The 21,583-nt window shown below is 44.3% G+C and overlaps 1 protein-coding gene across 3 annotated transcripts in view; it reads right to left on the bottom strand.

Moving 5' to 3' along the window:
- Window positions 1–21,583, bottom strand: part of USP32 (ubiquitin specific peptidase 32) — an 85,000-nt gene that overhangs the window by 48,470 nt on the left and 14,947 nt on the right. For all 3 annotated transcript variants that reach the window (XM_068154856.1, XM_068154857.1, XM_068154859.1), the window contains exons 2-5: window positions 11,685–11,812; window positions 6,129–6,234; window positions 4,673–4,791; window positions 1,238–1,397 (exon numbers count right to left, since the gene is read on the bottom strand). In XM_068154856.1, the coding sequence (XP_068010957.1) occupies window positions 1,238–1,397; window positions 4,673–4,791; window positions 6,129–6,234; window positions 11,685–11,812 (513 nt within the window). The remainder of the gene's footprint in view (window positions 1–1,237; window positions 1,398–4,672; window positions 4,792–6,128; window positions 6,235–11,684; window positions 11,813–21,583) is intronic.

Here is a 21,583-nt window from a genome sequence, read left to right as displayed (position 1 = left end):
ACCACCAGCTTGCTCCAGCCACCACCATCTGAACAGCAAACACCCTTCTCCTCAGGACACCAGAGCCCTGTAGATGCTTTGCTGTCATGTGTGCTTCCACTAGACCTGCACACCAAGTGGCATTGATCAGCCTATTGTTTTGACATTTGATCTAAAACCAGCTGCTCCTCCTTTTACATTCATTCAGAGACAAGGAAGTGCTTGTTCTTGGGACTTGATTCCTAAATGCAAAACCTGAGGAGGCTTTTCTTGAGTTCTTTTAGTTGCCTGACTACAGGACTTGATGATCTTAAAGGTCTTTTTTAGCCTTAATGAGTTTATGACTAGTTTTTTCCCCCTGCAGAAAGCCAGTTCAGAGGTAATACTTCTTGGTGAAATGAGCATCATTTTCAGAACTGTCTCAAGAGTTTTACAATCCACTGTATCTGAAAGACCAAATGCAGAACCACAGAACTGCTTTGGCTGGAAAAGACCTTTAAGATCGTTAAGTCCAACCATTCTCTAACTCTACCAAGCCTGGTGCTAAACCATATCTCTCAGGCACCACTTCTCTGCCTCTCTTAAATACCTCCAGAGATGGGGATTCAACCACCCCTCTGGGCAGCCTGATTCAGTGTTTGAGATCCCTTTCAGGGAAAGGCTTTCTTGTCTTACCCAATCTAAACCCACCTTAGGGAAGCTTGAGGCCATTTCCTCTCACCCTATCAGTTGTTACTAGGAAGGAGAGACCAATCTCCACCTCAACTTCAACCTCCTTAGAGAGTTGGAGAGAGCAATGAGATCTCCCCTCAGCCTCCTTTTCTCCAGGCTAAACAACCCCAGCTCCCTCAGCTGCTCCTCACAAGACCTGTTCTCCAGACCCTTCCCCAGCTTCCAGTATTGAAGTCAAGACACTTCAGGTAAATGTATTTGTCAGAGAGGATGTTCTGCCCTTTTCCCTTTCTTTTTTCCTCCTTTAAATTAGCTTAGTACCTCTGCTCTAAGAGGTGTTATAATCTCAGCATCATTATCTCTTAAAAATCATGACCCAGAGTGCCCTTGTCCATCACAGTGGCTTACATGTCACAGCACAAAGAGCAGAGAACAAATTAGCATGAAGAAGTCTATCTGGCTGAAGAGAACTGCACACATCCCAGATCAGTGAGGCTTAATGAGCAACCAGAGCAGGGCAACAGTTTGTCTGTGAACTCTGAAATGGTCTTTAACATGCACACAGGAACCAGCATGGTTTACTTACAGTGTGTGACTCCAGCCAGGGTCTGGTAGAAGGTAGGAGTGTCACTGTCATCAGTGAGTGTCACATACACACCTCCAGACAGCAGCCAGCGGGAAAAGGTGAAAGCATCTTTGTTGTGCAACAGCCAACCCCTGAACTTCTCATAGTTCACCTTCTCACTCTGCAAGAAGAATACAATGTGAGCTGTTTTTCTCTGCTTTCTCAGTGCTGGTAAACAGGAACCTTCCAGCTGTATGCACACAAATTGGGACAATCTCCTATAAAAATAAGCACTAAACTCATTGTGGGTTTTTTTTCCCTTTGGAGCCAAGCCTGTTTTCCCATTTCACTCTGAAACACAGCACTGGGAGGGAAATTAGCCTCCTCAGTGCTCCCTGCCTTTCAGCCACCTACCCAGTGTGGCCTTTGGAATGTCATCTACTCTGAACCTGAGGCTAAAGGGATTAGAGGAAAAATGGTTACTCACAAGTGCAAATAGCAGGGCTTGTTTTTATGAGTTTCAATTTATTATGCTAGATAAGAGCTCTTGTGTACCAAATAACAGGTGCTAGAAAGTCATAAACATTCTGTTAGAGCTGCACAAGTATACAAACACCACAGAAATGAGATTTGTGAGTGACTAACAGTAAGATTAATCACTGTACTACAGCATGTCAATTTTTTGCCTCTGTTGACCAAATTCTCCTTTGGAGGGTACCTGTGAAGAAGACATTCACAGGGTCTTTAACTCAGTGCCTCTTGCTGGATGTCTCATGGAAATACCTGTTCAGAAATACATAAGAACCCCAGATTCACAGAACTGAAATGCTGGAGAGGCTGTTTAAAGCATTCAGCTGAATGGTTTCCAGGCTGTGGCCATGAAGCCCTAGGGATCATCAGGCTCATTTCTACAGCACCTACAAACTACCTAAAATTAAGCCAATCTCTTAGCAGTAGACAAACTCATTATGTGGAGATCCTAATCTCCAAAGGAAATAAACAGGGTTCTGCAAAGTGGAAGAGGTTTCACATCATTATTTGAACTTCCCTAATATCACAGACCATTAAACTTTACTAAATTACACCTCTGCAGAATCCAACAATTTGCATTTGGCCACAGACTACCTGCAGCTGCCAACTGCAGACAATTGCAAACCCACTACTTCCTTTGCCAAGTTGCTCAAATGATTAATCAGCATCACTGCTAAAACATTTGGTTCAAATTCCACTTGCCATGGATTATTTCAGGCTCCAGATCATCATTCTTCTGATGTCTCCTTTCCTAGGCTGAAAAATGTGACATTTTTTCCCCCAACAAACAGATGCAGAAGCATCCAAACACTTACAGATACCATCAAACCCTTCCAGACTGTTATAATTCAAGGAAGTTAGGATGCTACAATGCTCCTCCATCACCAGTTTAATCTGTATACATCCACACTGCTGACTGACAGCATGGTCCTAACCTTCCTCTTACCAACCCTGTTTCTGATCCTTCATCCCTTCTCTTTTGTGACAGCAATCACATTAGTGCAGCCATGCAGCAAAACAGATCTAGCAGAAAAATAACCTCCAGGATTAGGAGCTACAGCAAAGGGCTTACTTCTCAGCTAGATCAGTTTCCCATTGCACTTCATCAAGGAATCATAGAAAGACCTGAGCCAGCACAAAGGTAGGAGAAGGAGTGACAGCCAGGAGAAGGTGGACTTTGCAGGATTTAACCCATTAGAGTACCACTTGTTTAAGCAAAAGCAAACCCAACTGCACTGCTAAATCAACAAAGAACAAAGCAGATCAGAATCTTCATCTTTTGTTTAATTTCTCCAGCAGCTTGAGTGAGAGACAAGAGCATCTTCTTGCTACTTGGGCCATTCTGCTTTCCCTTCTACTTTTTTCACTGCCTTCTGTAAATGCAGCCAGAGCTCTGTCATGGTTCACCAAGACACTGTTTTTCCAATTGGTTGGAGAAAGGACAAGGAAGGAGAGAGACAGAAAAGCTTTTGACAGGGGGGAGAAAAGGCATTTGCATTGTGCAATGTTTACAGCTGAGCCATGATGGGATTTGAGCAACTACAGCAACACAGGTATCACTGAACTGGGTTTTTGTATTCCAGAAGCAAAACTGAGGCCAATTCAGCTGTAATTTAAAGCTCCTACTCCTGGATGTATCCATGCAATAACGCTGAAGGAATGGGAAGTACCTACAAACACCATCCTTCAATGCATAAGCCCCTGGGCCATAGGGCAGGCAGGAAGGCCCACAGCAGGAGCACTAAACTTTCTCCCTCTCCAGCAGTGCCCTGGTATGATTAACAGGCCAGTAAATCCTGCTGAGTGGGTTATTACACTATTTTCATTTGAAAAGAAAAATCAATGTCCAGCATTTTCTTGAGCAGGGAAATGGTCTGAAGGCAGATTGATGCTTCTCTTCCTGCAACTCTTCCTAAAGTATGAGTCTGGATTTCTTGGACAGTGTGCAATTAACTTTTAGGGTATCATTCATCAAGTCATATTGATGGGATATTATAAATAGGAAATACTGAAGTGGGTCAGCTCCAGGAACTGGACTGCAGCATACACAAGATTGATGATTCCAGCCAAGAATGAAGGATCATTGCCTGCAAAGCCAACGTGGTGCCACTGCCAGATTCAACAGCCCGTCCTCAGCCAGTGCCATAACCAAAGCTATCTTCAATACAGTACAGGAAAATCCAAGGTAACTCAGTAATGTGATCTCCACAAATAAAGCTTCTAACCCATCAGTTTCTCAGTGGAATGTATAATGATGAGCAGATTTTGCTGATCTATGGTCCTCTGGTAACACATGAAGCAACCAAATCACAAAACCCTGGCACTTCCCCAGGACCAGCAGTGCCAAAGAAGTATCTGTGCATGTTTGAAAGCAACAACAGCCTGGGTTTGACAAGAACTTCATAAAGGATATATCTCTCAACCAACCTAAAGCATAAATAAAGGTTGTAGCTCCTGGCAGACACAGGGAGACAAAAGCAATACCATAAAACTCTTATTGCTAAGCAATTGCTGCTGGCAGGCATTTTGAAATCCAGGATGAAGGTTTCCTTTGCCCTCTCAGGTCTGTTCTAGATTTCTTCCCTAATCACAGTAAAACATCCACAGTAATGAATCAAATTCCACTAGCAATATTAGTATTTAAATGTACTGATAACATGATTACCCTTGGGAAATGTTCTTTCAGAGCAGCACAGTAAGTCAAGAAGCATGGAGAATGCCTACAATTATCTACAGAGCTGCTGCTCACCCCAGTCTAAGTCAGGTGCAATATTACAACACAAGAAACTAGGAGCTTTCACCCAATCTAAAGGAGGCCAATTAGTTCCCACAGGTGCATGGGCCATGTGTATGTCAGAGAAAAACCAAACTACCCAATGAAACACACTGTTGTGAATGCATCAGGCTAAAACCTGTCTGAAATACCTCAGAGAAGCATTTCTTGAGTGACTCTGGGACCTTCCCATCAACCACGTGCAGCATCTTCTCCATCTCTTCACGGACAACATAGCTCCCAGATTCATTAGAAAAGAGACTGAAAATGTCTGAGGAAGGAGAGGAAAGTTGAAGCAATTATGGGGGGTTACACTCTTCAAATATTAAACATTTAACAGGCTGAGAATGCCAAAAGCTCTGCAACAACTAAAGGACTGGACCAGGCTGCCCAGGGCAGCAGAGGAGTCCCCATCCTTGGAGGGGTCTCAAAGCCATGGAGACGTGGTGCTGAGGGACATGGGTTTCACAGGATGGTAGGGGTTGGAAGGGACCTCCAAAGACCATCAAGCCCAACCCATCTGCCAGAGCAGGATCACCCAGGGCAGGTCACACAGGGAAGCACCCAGGTGGGTTTTTTCAATATTTCCAGAGCAGGAGACTCCACAACCTCCCTGGGCAGCCTGCTCCAGGGCTCTGCCACCCTTACAGTGCAAAAGTTTTCCCTTATGTTCCCATGGAGCTTCCTTTGCTCCAGCTGGCACCCAGTGCCCCTTGTCCTGTCCTTGGACATCCCTGAGCAGAGCCTGGCTCCATCCTGCCCACACTGCCCTGCACATCTTTATCAAGAGGAATGAGGTCACCCCTTCAGGTCCTCTGCTCCAAGCTCAAAAGCCCCAGCTCCCTCAGCCTGTCCTCACAGGGAGATGTTCCACTGCCTGCAGCAGCTTTGTGGCTCCATGCTGGACTCTTTGAAGCAGTCCTTCTTGAACAGAGTTCAGTGCTGACCTAGCAGGGCTGGGTTAATGGTTGGACTTTATGATCTCTAAGGTCTCTTCCAACCAAAATAAGTTCCATGATTCCATGACTGAAACCTGGGACTGATTCAATTTCAAGACAGCTCAACAAGGCTTAGGACAGGAAGCACCTCCTTTTTCTCTTACCATTGTCCACTTATCAGAAGGAAAATAATCACTATCGAGTCAGATTAAGAAGGAAGACAAAACAACAGCAGGCAGTAGGCAAATGCTTGCATTTGTTTTGAGAAATACCAGTGCCACCCCCCTTCCTCTGCCCACACACTGATCAGCAGCCTTCCTGGAGGATCCCAACATTTACATTCAAGAGAACTTATCAAATATTTCATTTTGGGGGGGTGCAGAAAATGAAAAGGCATCACCATCACTGGAGGTGCTCAGGAGGAGACTTGATAGGGTGCTTGGTGCCACGGTTTAGTTGATTGGGTGGTGTTGGATGATAGGTTGGACTCGATGATCTTGAAGGTCTCTTCCAACCTGCTCTATTCTATTCTAAAAATGTCCAAACTCATTGGCAAAGGTACACCTGAACACAGGGGCTGAGGGTACCCCAGGCTGTTTGCTTTACAGATGTGTGTTGCACACTCCCTGGCCCCTGTCCTGCTGTTACTGCAGTAAGTTACAGTACTTACATTTTGCTTTCTCTTCCTCTCTGCCTCTTGTAAGCAGAACTAATCCAACTATCAAGTTATTGAAGTGCAGCCCTTTGGATATTCCTCCAAATGAACAGTAGATAACCTAGAAGAACAAACAGGGGAGATAATAAGAAAGTTAACAGGAAAAACAGTGATGTCAGAGCTAAAAGCAACAGCTCCTGCTGAGGCTGTGCGTGTGGCTTTTAGGCCAGTCACCTCCCAGGCAGCTAAACACATTTCTAAGGTGAATTCTCTTCCAGGACATATAAATGAGCCTCTCCGTGGTCTTTGAGTTAGTGAAAGGCAGGAACAGCAAGAGGAAAGAAAAGTTAGACTGCTGCAATGAAAAATAAAAGGCAATACCCAGGACAAAAGAGTGACACTGGACTTCCTGCTCTAACACTGGAAACAGCAAGGTGGACAAAAATCTACCACTCATAGAATTGGTTTGGCTGCAAAAACCTTTAAGACCATCCTCTCCAACCATTATCTAACTCTGCCAAGTCTGGTGCTAAATGATGTCCCTCAGCACCACTTCTATGCCTCTCTTAAACACCTCCAGGGCTGGGGATTTAACCACCCCTCTAGGCAGCCTGTTCCATTCTTTCAGGACCGTCTCAGTGAAGAGGTTTCTTCTAATATCCAACCTAAAGCTCCCTGATGCAACATGAGGCTGTTTCCTCTTGTCCTGGCTCTTGCTCCTAAGGAGAACAGAGCAATCTCCACCTTACTGCAACCTCCTTTCAGGGAGTTGTAGAGAGCAATGAGGTCTCCCCTCAGCCTCCTTTTCTCCAGGCTAAACAACCCCAGTTCCTTCAGCTGATCCTCATGAGACCTATTCTCCAGACACTTCAGCAGCTTTGTTGCTCTTCTCTGCTAGGAAGCAGACCAGCAGAATTCATCTGCAGAATGTTCTCTAGCTGACCTCCAAAGAAGTATCAGACAATAAGATAGTAAAAGATTCTGCAGTGTTGTTCAATCCTCTATCCCAGCTATTCCCAGCCACAGTGGTGAAGCAGAGAGATTCCCTGAAGACACTCACCTCCACATAACTCTGCCTGCTACCTTCAGTAAGTCCTCTCCTTGTCCACCCATCAAGCTATCATTTTTTCATTGCTATGCACTTAAGACTGTTAGAAGATGTCTGAAGGCAAGGAAATGTAAAGGAAGCAGCTAAAACAGGATGATGTAATTCTACAGCCAACATCACCTAGACCCAGCAGAAGACACACCACCACCCAAACACATTAACTTCCCACAGGGGGCTCAGATCAGCCTCTTCTATTACTGAAGTTTAATCCATTTACAACAGCTTGAAGGGCTCAATTATTAAAGCTGAACTTGGGCTCTATCTGCCCACGATGACTGTGAATGCTCCATGGCCAATGTCATGGCAGAGGTCTGAATTCCACATTTTCTATGGCTAATCATTCTGATTTCCTAAGATGCCTTCAAGGCCACACTGCACATGTGAGCAATTTCCCTTTGTATTACAGGGGAATTAGGACTTCTTTTAAAATAGGCACTCAGCTCTGAAGAACACTCCAGTGGAAGTCCCAATAGAACTGTTTGTGATCAGAAAGCCCAGAGCACATTGGAGGTTAACAGGACTTCCAGGACAAAACTGTAGCTGGGAATAAACACAGGAGAAATCACTGGTTTCTTTCAATGATTTTTAATGTGATTTTTCTCTACCCTTTATTCCCCATCACTCCAATTTAACCTTTCTTTCAGGGCTTTCATTTAGCCTTTTTAAGAACAGCTATTTCATAAACAGGCTTGAATAAAGCTGTCTCCTTTCTTCATCCATCTGAAAGCCTGCTGCAAATTTAGAGCCATTTCTGAGTGGTTTCCCACTCATTTCACAGGTTCATGGAATGATCAGTGTTGGGAGGAATCATCTAGTTCCAAACCCCCTGGCCACAGGCTGGGACACCTTCCACTAGCCCAGGCTGCTCAATGCCTCACCCAACCTGGCTTTGAACACCTCCAGGGAGGGGGCATCCACAACCTCCCTGGGTAGCTTGCTCCAGTGTCTCACCATCCTCCCTGTAAAGAATCATTCTGGCTGGTAAAGACCTTTCAGAGCCTTGAGTCCAGCTATTTTAAGAGCCAATAAAAGGCACCATCAAAATATGATGCAAGTCTGTATTTTCCAAAGTTACTTAATGCTGTTGCAGCTTTACTCAGAACAGCCACACCCAGACAGCATCCTGGCTATTTACATTACAGAATGTCAAATGTAATGGAATTACATGGCACACAGACTCTTTTTAATCAACTGTAAGTCTGACACCTCATGTTCCATGGGTAACTGAAGAGTGTAACAGAATGGTTCCTATTCTGCTAAAAAAAGAAGCAAAGCTCAGTCTATACAAAGTGTTCCCTCCAGGCCCTGTGCCCCTACACTCCAGTAAGCCTGCTAGAAGAGAAGGAGAGGATGCTCAGAGCATTCTTTTGGCTCCTTCCTCTAGAGTATAAAATGTCCTGGATTCCTTCCTGATTTTATCCTTGTGATCCCTCTTCTCTCTCTGTACTTGAGAAGCCTGTGTTCTTGTGGCTGCCCCCTCAACATGCCCTTCATGTTTCTGTTGGCATTGTCCCTCTTCTTTTTTGTGTTACTTGAACTGCAGCTTCTTAACCAATTAGTCACACTTGGAGACAAAAAATCAAATACATAACTGCACTGACACTGAACTACTTCCTAAGTATCAGAGAGTGCTGTGGATAAACTGTCTCATCTGTAGGTATATATAAAAGGCTTAATCCAATTAGTCATTTACATGACTCACAGACTGAAGTTAGGTCTTTTCTCAACATTCTTCCCCTCCTCAGTCTGAAATACAAAGGTATTAAAAACACTTGCTGGAAACATTATCAGCATTCTGTCCTTCCTCCCCCTCTGAACAGTATTTTTTCTGCCAAGGTGCCCACATCTGCACACAGCAATCACATCACTTCCTTAGCTTCAAAACCAAATGGTGTGTTCATGCCTCTCATCACTTGACCAGCTTTCCTGCAGTTAAAACAATACAAACAGCACTCATCTGAATGCCATTTAATACCCTCAGCCCCATTCTTCCAAGAGATCCTTCCAGAAGAGTTCTGTCCTGAACGTTTCAAATGTGTGCTTCAGGTGCACGACAACCATGTGAGCTGTCTGACCCAAGGTCCACTGGCTGCAGCTCTGTAAAACTCTGCTTGGATCTCAGGAATTCCTGAAGGCATCACTACTCAGTTATGGAAAACTACTACCCAAAGCATGCAAGGACAGCCCTGCAATCTGAGGATCAAAATGATCAATTCTAATGATTGAATGGCTGAAAACTCAGAGCAAGGCTTTAAGCTGCTTAATGACTTTGCCTGCCTCTCCACATCCTGAAGCCAGGAATTACAGAGCATCCCTGCATGGCACAAGGAGAGTCAAACCCAAATTTGGTCCAGATTTGCAGTACTCAAGCTCACATATATGACTACTGCTATGATTATTTATATCTACCTGTGTGTATATATATAATAAAAACTGGTTAGGCCACACCTTGAGTCCTGTGTCTAGCTCTGGGCCCCTCAGTTTGGGAAGGATGTTGACTTCCTGGAATGTGTCCATTAGAAGAAGCATTAGAATAAACCAGGTTGGAAAAGACCTTCAAGATCATCGTGTCCAACCTATCATCCAACACCACCCAACCAACTGAACCATGCAACCAAGCACCCTGTCAAGCCACAAAGTTGGTGAGGGGTTTGGAACACAAGCCCTATGAGGAGAGACTGAGGGAGCTGGAGTTGCTTAGCCTGGAGAAGAGGAGGCTCAGGGGAGACCTTCTAGCTCTCTACAACTACCTGAAGGGAGGTTGTAGCCAGGTGGGGGTTGGTCTCTTCTCCCAGGCAAGCAGCACCAGAACAAGAGGACACAGTCTCAAGCTGTGCCAGGGGAGGTTCAGACTGAATGTCAGGAAGAAATTCTACAGAGAGAGAGTGATTGCCCGTTGGAATGTGCTGCTAGGGAGGTGGTGGAGTCACCATCATTGGAGGTGTTCAGGAGGAGACTTGATAGGGTGCTTGGTGCCATGGGTTAGTTGATTAGATGGTGTTGGATGATGGGTTGGTCTTGATGATCTTGAAGGTCTCTTCCAACCTGGTTTGGCCTATTCTATTCTATTCTGTATGCTGGAAGTACACAGTAATTGGTACTAGGATGCTGAGGTGCCAAAGTGCCAGCTTTAATGAGATGACATCAAAAGCCAATGATGATACTTCCATTAATTTTACTTCACCCAACTGGAAACCCAAAACCTGCAATATCACTGTAATGAGTGTTAAAAGAGGCAATCACCACCAAAACTGTGTCTTTAAGGACAGATTTTTTAAGGTAGAAAGTGGCCAGCAGACATTTGAAAAGTAGGAGTCTCTATTTGTGACCAAAAGTTTACTTCACCTGAATCAGCCATTTCATTCTTAGGAGTGGCACAGAAGGGATAAATAAGTACAGGTTAACTCAGAATGTGAAAGTCTGAGCAGTCAAAGAAGACAACAAACACAGAAGTGACTACTGAAGACATGCTTGAAGCCATGGGCAGATCCTAAACCTCCTTTTGATTGCAGTTTCTCCTGTGTGAAGTGCTTGAATCTCCACATAAAAAGATGATCAATCTGACAACTGTATCACAGAGGCAAATGACACCATCCTCATTATCAACACTGAGGAAAAGTAGGAAACAGAAGGAAGAACAAAAAATTAAGCTTTGGGGGGGGAGGGGGGGAAGTAACCCTCTGCCAGAGTGTTAAACCTTCTGCAATGTACACTTCACTCCTCACATTACCTAAATAAAACTGGGAGGCTTGGACACTGCCTGTGAGGTCAATAACACCAAAGACACCAGGAATAGCAGCTGTGATTAGAAACCACGTGGAGGAAGGTATCATCTGAAATGTCTGGCTAATCTTATTCTTCTCTACCAAGAATATTTGAATTGCTCTCTCAAAGCAGAGGTAACACCAGGAGAGGAAATGATGCTGTTAAACATGCACAGCTACAGGATGCTATTAACTCTTTTTTTGCTTGTGTCCTGATATAGAGACACAATATTGATACCCATGAAGTGTATTTTCATTCTGGCTACTTTTTAGCTAATTTGTGTATTTATTATATATAAAATGATTTTTAAGAGCTTGTAAAGATTAATCTGCACTTTCAAAAGCAAAGTGGAAAAAAACCCCAATAAAACAACTCAGGGAAAGCAAAAGGAAGCTCATCTCCAGAGTAAATAAAACCCTGCTCTAATGGCCATGTATAGAGTTACATCTTGCCAGCCTTTTACTTCCTCAAATCTACACCTGGATATTCAGGTTCACTTCAAAGTCACCTGCCAGCTATTAGTTGGGTTGGAATCAGCAGTTCAGTCATGCAGCACAGCACTGACAAGTCTGGAACATTATCTTCACCCAGAGAATGCACGTTGTGATGTCTGAAGAGTGGAACGAGCCTGCGTATCTGTACAGGCACATTACCAACCACCTCTGCCCCCCAAAAAACACAGCAAGGTCACAGATTACCTCAGCAACTTTTGGAGGGACTCCATCACCAAGAACTTCCCTGATGAAGCATTGTTGAGTCATGTAATAGGAGAGTCCACAAGTTCTCTTGAAAGCATCTTTCAGCCGTTTCAGCTCTATGTCTGTAACTGTGTTGAGAGAGAAAGGAGGAGGGGAAAAGAAAAGATTTGGTCAATAAATATGCCACAGAAATTTAATAGCTTAAGGGATCTCCAAATCCTTACATTTACCCTTACAGTCAAAAGACAGGAAGAAATTAAATGCATGACTTCACCTGGATAGTGGGAAAATCTGACTACTGGAACATGAGAGCCTACCCAAAAAAGGGAGGTGAAGCAGACCTTAATTGAACATCAACCAACATAACAGTTCACTGCCTAACTTTTCTCTGACTACAATAGTGTATTAGAATTTGTTCTAAATCAACACAGCTGATGATGAGCTGGAGGGAAAAGGTTGGGGAAGACAACAGGGAGATAAAGCCTAGAGAAGGAGAGCAATTAATCCAACACCATTGCAGGAAACCAGACGATGCTCCTCTGTCTCCTCTCCCAGCAATCCCACCCATGGCTTTACTCCTGCCCATCCAGGCTGATGATATGGATCAAACCATGTTTTGTCAGCATTTTTGTCACACAACAGGACAGTAAGACAGCTAGCTGATCCATTTGACACGGCATGCAGGCCAGAGAAATGATCTGCAGCCAAGACAGCAGCTAAGGAAGCTTCATCTAGCCACGAGTCTACCTTTCTGTATGTATGAAAAAACATTTAATCACCACTTACATGCTCATAACAGTACAGTGAAGCATGAATTAACAGGAACTAAATGTCATTCTTCACCTAAGATTCTGCTGCACACTCTGCTTGCCAGCTAAAACCTGTTCCAACTCGTTCACAACCCATAAATGTGAAGCCTGCTGACATCCCGTTCCGACTTGCACACCAGCTTCCTGGAAAGCACTCCCTGCTTTCAAGTTTTACAAGCAGAAAGCAACTTTCTAGCAAAGTGTTTAAAAAGTGAAGTATCTGCTTGAACAAAACAAGTCCTCTGTCAAAAGTCAAGCTGCAGTGAGTAAGAGGCCACGACCTGCATCACATGCAAGTTCCCATGGCGAGCAGAAAGAGCTATTTACCATCTGAGAGCCAAGAGAAATGATGCTGTACACGATAGCTGCTCCACTGTATTTATAGCAAGGCATTTGCCTTCCCCGATACAACATGCCAGGCAGAAACAACACTGGCACAGCCAAAAGCCATGTCAAGCTTTTTGTCAGCCAAAATAGAGCAGAACACTTGAGAGCCAAACCAGCACTCTCTTTCAAACTTCTCTGTATCAATTAATTCATTCACCAACAGAAAAATCATGCCTTGAATCACACTGAAACATTCCTTCCCTAATCTTAATCCCAGTTAACATTGAAGCCAATTAGTGACTTAACTGTGTGTAAAACAGAAACTGGGTTAAGTTTCCTTTACAGTTTTATTATAGACTCTGGGCACTTTTGACCAGCAGATATTAAAATCAAAGCATCTAAGAAATGAACTTAAGGAGTGAGCCACACAGGACTGGTGCCATCAATTAACATGGCTCTGGCAAAGACATGCTCAAGTTATCATCAGCAGGTATCTTGTCTTAATAAAACAAGCACACTTTAATTATCTGGCAGAAGAAGGCTGCTACAATACTGTAACCTGCCCTGTGTGGTGTTTAAATGTCACAGCTCCCCACCTCAAATGTAAAAGAATAAAACCTTGAGACTGCTAAAGCAGACAGGACAAGAGGTAATAGACACAAACCTGCACATAAGAAGTTCCATCTAAAGATGAGGAGGAACTTCTTTAATATAAGGGTGATGGAGCACAGAACAGGCTGCCCAGAGAGGTGGTGGAGTCTCCATCTCTGGACACATTTAAAACCCTCCTGGATGTATTCCTGTGTGACCTGCTGTACGTGAACCTGCCTTGGGAGGGGAGTTGGGCTCAATCTCCAAAGGTCCCTTCCAGCCCATACCATTTTGTGACTCTGGCTCAGCACTGCATTCCTGCTGCACCCCCAAGTCCCCCAGATCCCTGGGCAGAGCAGGCTCTCACAACTCCAGTCACCTTCCAGCTGCCCTCACTGCTGAGCTCACTTACTGCAGATGCAGCTCTCAGAAGGACCATGAGCACAGGCTTGCTGAGTTATGCCTGTGCACTATCTGCTTGCTAGGATTAATTAAAAGAAATACAACAGCCCACAGCCATGTCAAACTCCCAATTACTGCTTTAATAGAAGATTTTATTTATCCAGTAAATGTGAGCCATGTGTAATAGGCTGGCCTATAAAGTGATTTCAGTCAGACAAGCACTCTCACAATCATAAAATGGACTGGCACTTCCATTCTGAGGATACCTGTATTAACAGAAATTCATTTCTAGACCGTATTGAGTACTCCAGAGATGTTTTATGGATCACCTTACATCCCTAAGTGCACCAAACAAGTTCCATGTTTCTCAGAGCCACTGAAACTCAATCACCTCTGTGGTGGCAGAACTGCACAGAACAGTGTTTTGTGTGCTAAACTCTGCTGTAACAGAGAGCAGTGGACGAGCTTAACCTTGCAGTGCTGCTCTTTCACAGCTTTGCAGGACAGAGCAGGCTGTATGACAGGGGAAGATGGCAAGCAGAGCGATGAAAAGCCCAGCTGGATCTCAGGAGTGCAGAGCCCTCCCAAAAGCACCATGGGCAGCAGTCATCAGTACTTGGTGAGCACCTACCAGTGCCAAGTGTGCACTTCTGGCAGTGCTCAAGACTAGGAAAATCCCTCACATGCATCTCCTCTGGAAATGCAGAAGTGACTGGACTCCTGCTGAAGGTGAGAAGGCTGGGAAGAAGTCTTGTCAACCAGTCCTACCAAGAGCTTCAAAAAGAACTGTCAGTGTATCATGTAATTGCAGACAAGTGATGCTGCTAGTCCATGTTACATTTCCAAAGCAAGTTACTCGTCCTAGAGACCACTTACTACTATTATTTGCTCACAGAAACTTCAAAACAGGTCATGGAATTACAGGAAAGGTGATTCCACTCCTTCCCCAGCACACATTAAAATGACTGATGCTGGCCTTTTAAAATCATTTGCAAAGCTTTATAAAAGTCAGTTCATTACACATTTAGATGGAGGCACATGGAAGCACTCCTGAAATGGGCAGAGCATAAATCAAAGATATTATCAAGGTCTACCATGAGTCTGGAAGACAAATAAAATACTTGAATGCAAAATCAGAGCAGCAGTGATACAACACAGAGGTAGAATGTGATGCTGTGGTGAGAAGAAATAAAGACAAGCCTTCCGTTCTGAGTGGACCATCTCTAGAAGCAATCTATTAGGATGATAGCATTAAAAATAAGAACACATAACCACGAGCTACCTTTTGTCCTCCCAAGTCCACAGGTCCTACACAGCAAGCATCACAGACCACAGCCAGCTTGGACAGGGCCTTCAGCAACATGGTCTAGTAGGAGGTGTTCCTGCTCATGGCAGAGAATTGGAACTAGATGATCTTTCACTTTCCTTCTAACCCAAACCAGTCTGTGATTCTGTGACTGCAGGGATATTTTTAATCCCAGTTTCAGACTGAATGTGGTTAACAACCCTGCTTCCTACACTGACTTAAGTTCCTTCAAGCAAGTTGATTCACTTTTTCCAAAGGCACCACCTTACCAAACACTTTCAGGAGACAGCTGTCTACAAACACCTCAAGAAAAGATCATTCACAACCTGCTTTCACGAGACGCTGGAGCCAGACACCACACTACGGGATACTCTCTTGCTGCATTCATAACCTGACAGCGAAAACCACAACATGTTAGACTTCCCAAAATAAGATTATGGTAGCAAAAACCATCTGCACATCACTCCTACCAATATAACAGGTGCCACAAACTCAGTTTTACTGCAGGGAAAGCAATGCAATTGGGCACCCCCCCGCCACCACCACCACTTCAGTCTTTACGTTTCAGCACTGCAGAAGCTAACTTGTTCATGTAAGGCTCTAATTCAAAACAGCAAAGCCAAGTTTCAGCAGGTAGGCACTGTACTCTAGTTCTTAAAAATATTATCTACCTACTTCCAAAGAAAATCTTTGCCACAGAAGGAGAAGTCACAGACTGTGTTGTTCTGTCTTGATGACTTTGTGAATACAAACTCCTCGGTGCTGCCTCAGCTGGATGGTTTCCAAGAAAGTTAGAGATTTCAGTTTAACAGAAGATTAGTGCTGCATCCAACCCCCAGGGAATATCTGAGCTTGTTTAATAAAGTTTAAATGAAACCATGCCACCTCAGCTGAAAGTGTCACCTCAGCTCACAGTAATTGTAACCAACCTTCAGCTCATCCAACTGCTGAAGGTATTTTTAGTTTAATAGTGTTACTTAAACTTAATGCTGCTTACATGGATTTGGAATCCACATCTGTCCAGGTAATGATTGGTGTAGTCCTGTTCAGCGCTGGAAACCACTCTCTCTGCTCTGCTTTCACCCCACTGAGTCATCCTGGAGTTCTCCTTTCAGGATCAAACTGAATGTGAAGCTCAAACTATGCCCAGCTCTAGACTTAAACCTTATTTTGCCACCCATGTAAAAGTGACCTGAATTTCAGAGGGGATTCTTGCCAACTGTGTCACTGATACAAACAGAGCTGCAGGGAATCTGTCTCAGAAAAAAACAGGCCACGTTTCTGTAGAAGCCTGAGGTTAGATAGCCACATTCTGGCCACAGGGTTTAGTGCTCCATTTGAAAAAGGCAGGCAGGGAACACAGCTGAAGGGAGTCCTTAACACTAAAAACGAAGTAAAGCCAAGGTTCACTACTCAAAGCACTTACTCTTAGCACTCAAATTCTCTAACAGTTACACGTGCTTCATCAACAACTCTCCAACTTGAAGGCTGTTTTATGTAACAATTGTAGCCCAAATAGTGCAGGTAACCCCCAAATGAATATACTGCAGTTCCTCTTCAAGCAGCTGAAGGAAATTCTTTTTGCTGACACATTCTATAACATTAAAGGGACATCTCTAGATGTACCTTAAATTCAAGTTGAACTAAACTAAGCTGGAGGAAATCAACCCTTGAAGTGGGCCTTTGGCAGGTTTTGCAGACACATTCTCTATTCATTTTAGCAACTTTTTTTTCTCTTTCTTTCCACACCCTGTAGCACTAATCCCACCCCCACCTCCTTGTCTTTATCTTGGAGCTTTAAAATGCAGCGTGAGTAACGTATGGTTGAACGTGCAGCACAGCCTCTGTCATCTCCAAGGTCAGGCAGAAAAGGACAGAACAACTTCAGACAACAAACACCCCTGCAAAACTCAGCTAGCTGGGAAGCAAACACTTGCCTCAGCAAAAGTTGCTCTGCTGTTACAAGGCTGCTAGTGACATTCAGGAAGAGTCATCATAAACCAAACACACCTAATGTCGATATTTTGCCTTGTTCCCCTCTGGTTTGGAAAAAGAAACAGAAGAAAATGGGCACATCCAAGCCAATTCCTCACTAAAGGAGGTATCTACAGCACATAGTTCTCACATGCTCCCTCAGAGATTGAGGAGCCTAAGCTAAGGTTGCACATGTGACCCCAACAGTCTGTTTTACTCACATACTCTAAGCAGTTTAAATCTTCTCTTTTTTTTTAATGGTGCCACACTAGGAACACTACTGGGGAACACTATGGAGTGACAAAGACAGGGTGAAAGAATTGGGGCTGCTCAGCCTGGAGAAAAGAAGGCTCCAGGGAGGTCTTAGTGCTACATTTCAGTATCTGAAGAGGACCTACAGGAAAGCTGGGGAGGGACTGTTTAGAAAGCTTTGCAGTGATAGGATGAGGGGCAGTGGCTTGATAATGAACAGGGGAGATTTAAGTTGGACATCAGGAGGAAGTTCTGCACAATGAGGGTAGTGAAATACTGGAACAGGTTGCCCAGAAATGTGGTTTAGGTCCCTTCCTCGAAGACATTCAGGACGTGATGCAGCCCTGGGCATCCTGATCTAGTCGGAGATGCCCCTGCTGACTGCTGATGACCTGTGAGGGTCCCTTCCAACCCAATGCAATCTGTGAGGACAAAACTCTAGAACTGCCATGCACTACATCCTCTGCTTGGCACCAGTAACTAGCTCACACCTAAAGCAACAACCAAGAGTAAGTCATCTTGCCACCTTTCAGCACGTGGCCCCTCTCCAACGCCCTTGCAGAGCAGTCTGAAGAGTTACAGATGCACTGAAGAGAAGCAAGCCCAACATTTATGAGCAAGCACTGCTGCTTGAGATGCAGCAGCTCCCACCTGAATGCTAAGCATTGTAGGAAACAAATATTCATTCTGAAGGGAGCCTGTCTAAAGGTTAAAAGAAGTGGTTAGTCAGGCTTAATGGATTGATCACAGCTTACATAACATAATTACTATATACCTTACCTATGACACGTGCGACAAGAGCGAGCACACTACTGACACGCTAAATTGCTGTTTATTAGGAAAGCCAGAGCAGCCACAAAAAGTACCTTCCTTCTCCATCCTGCTTCCTCTACCCTTCAAATCCAAGTAGAAATGATCTGAACTGCTGGGTGCAGAATGAGACACAAAGTGCAGCTTTCAAAAGCCTACAGCTGTGCGCTGCCGTAGGCAATAAAACCAGCACCCGAACTCTTGTAATACTGCCCGAGACACCCAGGCAAGAGACACTTAACCTCTCCTTGTCTTAGTTGTCTCAATCCTAAAATGAGAATAAATTCTGGTCTACATCAGACAGGTGGCTGATAAATGATCTAAGATGCTCTGTGTACTAGAAGCCACTACCAAAGAGCTGCTTTAATCAGTGAAAAGGACAGAATCCCAGTAGCTTAACTGAGGGTAGGTGGAGTTAATCTGCCATGGCTACTATAAACTGACAGCCAATTAACTTAATTACAACAAACTGGACACAAACAACGTGTGTATCTGCTTTCTTTCCTTTCATCTTATTAAGGCAGTGGCTGCTGAAAACATCCCAGTGATTTGGCAACCTCTATTTACACCAGAGTCACAGAAGTAACAAGTCATCACTTCCATTAGTAGCAGCAGCAGTAACAGTGCCAAAGAGCTGATAAAATCTTGAGGTCTCAAAAGCCCAAAAGAGCTACATGAAAATAAATTATTTCTTCTGATTTACAGGTGACTAGCAAAAAAAACAAAACCAAAACCCAAACCCCAACCCCACAGGGTATCAACAATGCTGAAAATCCAAACAGGAAACAAATGACAGTGTAAGCAGGAAGCAAAAACCAGAGAGGATAAATAGTTCAGTTAAGGTGAGGGGTCAGGAAAGTTTGAGCTCATCTGACTGAAGTACCTTACAATTTATCTAGTGGCACTTATCCCCAGACCTGCAAGCACCAAAATGTCCACAAACACACAAAAATTGGGAGTTCCCAAAGTCACCACTGGATGAAAACCAGCTTGCTGTGTCAGTGCCTTAATAACACAAAACCACAACAGCAAAAAACCCAAGCCACAAACCAAACACAACCACCAGCCCTGCAGATCTCAAGCATGCACAGAGCAAGCAATAATTTGCAGCCATCAGCACAACACTGCATTTATTCTCTACTAAAAATAACCAAACCTGCACTTTAACAAAGCAGACAACTCGCTCACCCTCCAGAAAGCAAGCCAAATCACAGTCTAACTTAGGTTGGAAAGGACCTTGAGGATCATGGAGTCCAACCTGTCACCACAGACCCCATGCCTAGACCATGGCACCAAGTGCCACGGCCAATCTCCTCTTGAACGCCTCCAGGGACCTACCTCAAGCTCTTCCTGACCTCCAGCTTGGCTTTGAAGAATTCTAATATTTTGATTTTGAAGTGACAATTTTGCAGGCTCACTCTCCAACTCACAGGGCATATAATTCTCTAAGCAGACAATTATCTTCCCTGTAATCACTCGCTCAATATTTCCCCCAGGAATCTTCATCCTAGTTATACATGGAAATTTTATTACTTTTTTCATTAGTCTTTATTGTGACTTAATGGCTGCGGTTATGAAGTTGTCAAGCACCAAAGCCATTACTGAAAAGCTTCAAAGAGGTGAAATTTGCAAGTGAACATAAAAGTTTGCTTGGGAACAACCCCCAAATAGGAAGGATAAACTGCAAAATACAATTGAGATAAATGAATCAGCTATGACTAACAAGACAACCTCCACACCCACCTGGTCCTGCCAAAGAGCAATTCACTTGAGAATATTTTGAGGGAAAACAGACACAGGAAAAGAAACACAAACCAAAGCCAACCAACAAAACACCCCACCAAAAATCAACCTGCTCTTCGGGGATCTTTCATAACCATCAGAGATCACTGTATCACTAAGGTTGGAAGAGACCTCAAAGATCATCGAGTCCAACCTGTCACCCAACACCTCATGACTACTAAACCATGGCACCAAGTGCCACATCCAATCCCCTCTTGAATACCTCCAGGCATGGGGACTCCACCACCTCCCTGGGCAGCACATCCCAATGACCAATGACTCTCTCAGTGAAGAACTTTCTCCTCACCTCCAGCCTAAACTTCCCTTGGCGCAGCTTGAGATTGTGTCCTCTTGTTCTGGTGCTGGCTGCCTGGGAGACGAGACCAACCTCCACCTGGTTACAACCTCCCTTCAGGGAGCTGTAGAGAGCAAGAAGGTCTCCCCTGAGCCTCCTCTTCTCCAGGCTAAGCAACCCCAGCTCCCTCAGCCTCTCCTCACAGGGCTGTGCTCAAGGCCTCTCCCCAGCCTTGTTGCCCTTCTCTGGACACCTTCAAGTGTCTCAATGTCCTTCTTAAACTGAGGGGCCAGAACTGGACACAGGACTCAAGGTGTGGCCTAACAAATGCAGAGTACAGGGCACAATGACTTCCCTGCTCCTGCTGGCCACACTATTCCTAATGCAGGCCAGGATGCCATTGGCCTTCTTGGCCCCCTGGGCACACTACTGGCTCATGTTTAGGCAGCTGTCAATCAGCACCCCCAGGTCCCTCTCTGTTTGGCAGCTCTCAGCCACTCCGAGCCCAGTCAAATGACACCAGTCAAATTCCACAGTGCATCTCCCCAAAGACTTCACAGCCTCAACAGGACACTTACCAAGAGCAGGAATTTAACACTTTTGGTATTTAAAAACATTCAAATTGAAGTATTCCACCCAGCTGTATTTTTCCCCTCCCCCCCTGCTACCCAGTCTTTGTTTTTTTGGTAGCAGTGGCTCATCCTGGGGATAAAGCTTTTCTTGGTTCTCTGAGACCTCACCATAATGCATATCAGAGGTTTAACATCTTGTGTGCAGAGAGCAGAAGATTTAGTTATTACAATAGGATTTGCCAATTTTCTCTAACATGAATACTTAGCACTTATGTGACGCTTTTAATCTTCAAAGAGCTTACTTCTCACAGCTCCCATCCTCAAAAAGAATGCCATTAAGTATTACCAGCCTGTTTTATCCATCTGTAAAGCACCTCCACACTGTCACGTTGCTGTTTGGATCATGTTTGCTTCCAGCAAAGCTAATCAGTCCCTGTTCTGTGACAACCCTCCCCAGAAGACCGGTGTGGATAGGAATTGCTACATAATAGCCCCAACAGTGAAATAATCCTCCCACCATCTGAGCATTTAGATCTTATTTGCTATATTTTATATCCTCAGGAATTAAAGGAGCCCAGCTTTTTTAGATGCCTACCAGTCCAGCTCTGTGAGCTACAGAAGAAACCTGAAAGAACCTGAAAACTCAGAAGCCTCTGCAGAGCATTAAAGTGACTTCTATCATATGTACTGCTGCAAAATCCAGTGAAACAGATTGCAATATTAGGGACAAAAGTAATTACTGTTCTTAATTAAAGAGCTGGTAAACTCATTCTGTGTGA

Source organism: Melanerpes formicivorus, unplaced genomic scaffold, assembly GCF_026170545.1.
Source record: "Melanerpes formicivorus ecotype bairdi unplaced genomic scaffold, bMelFor1.0.p_v2 SCAF_29, whole genome shotgun sequence".
Taxonomy (NCBI): Eukaryota; Metazoa; Chordata; class Aves; order Piciformes; family Picidae; genus Melanerpes; species Melanerpes formicivorus.
Note: the sequence above shows the minus strand (reverse complement) of the source record. Positions and strands in the feature narration are given on the sequence as shown.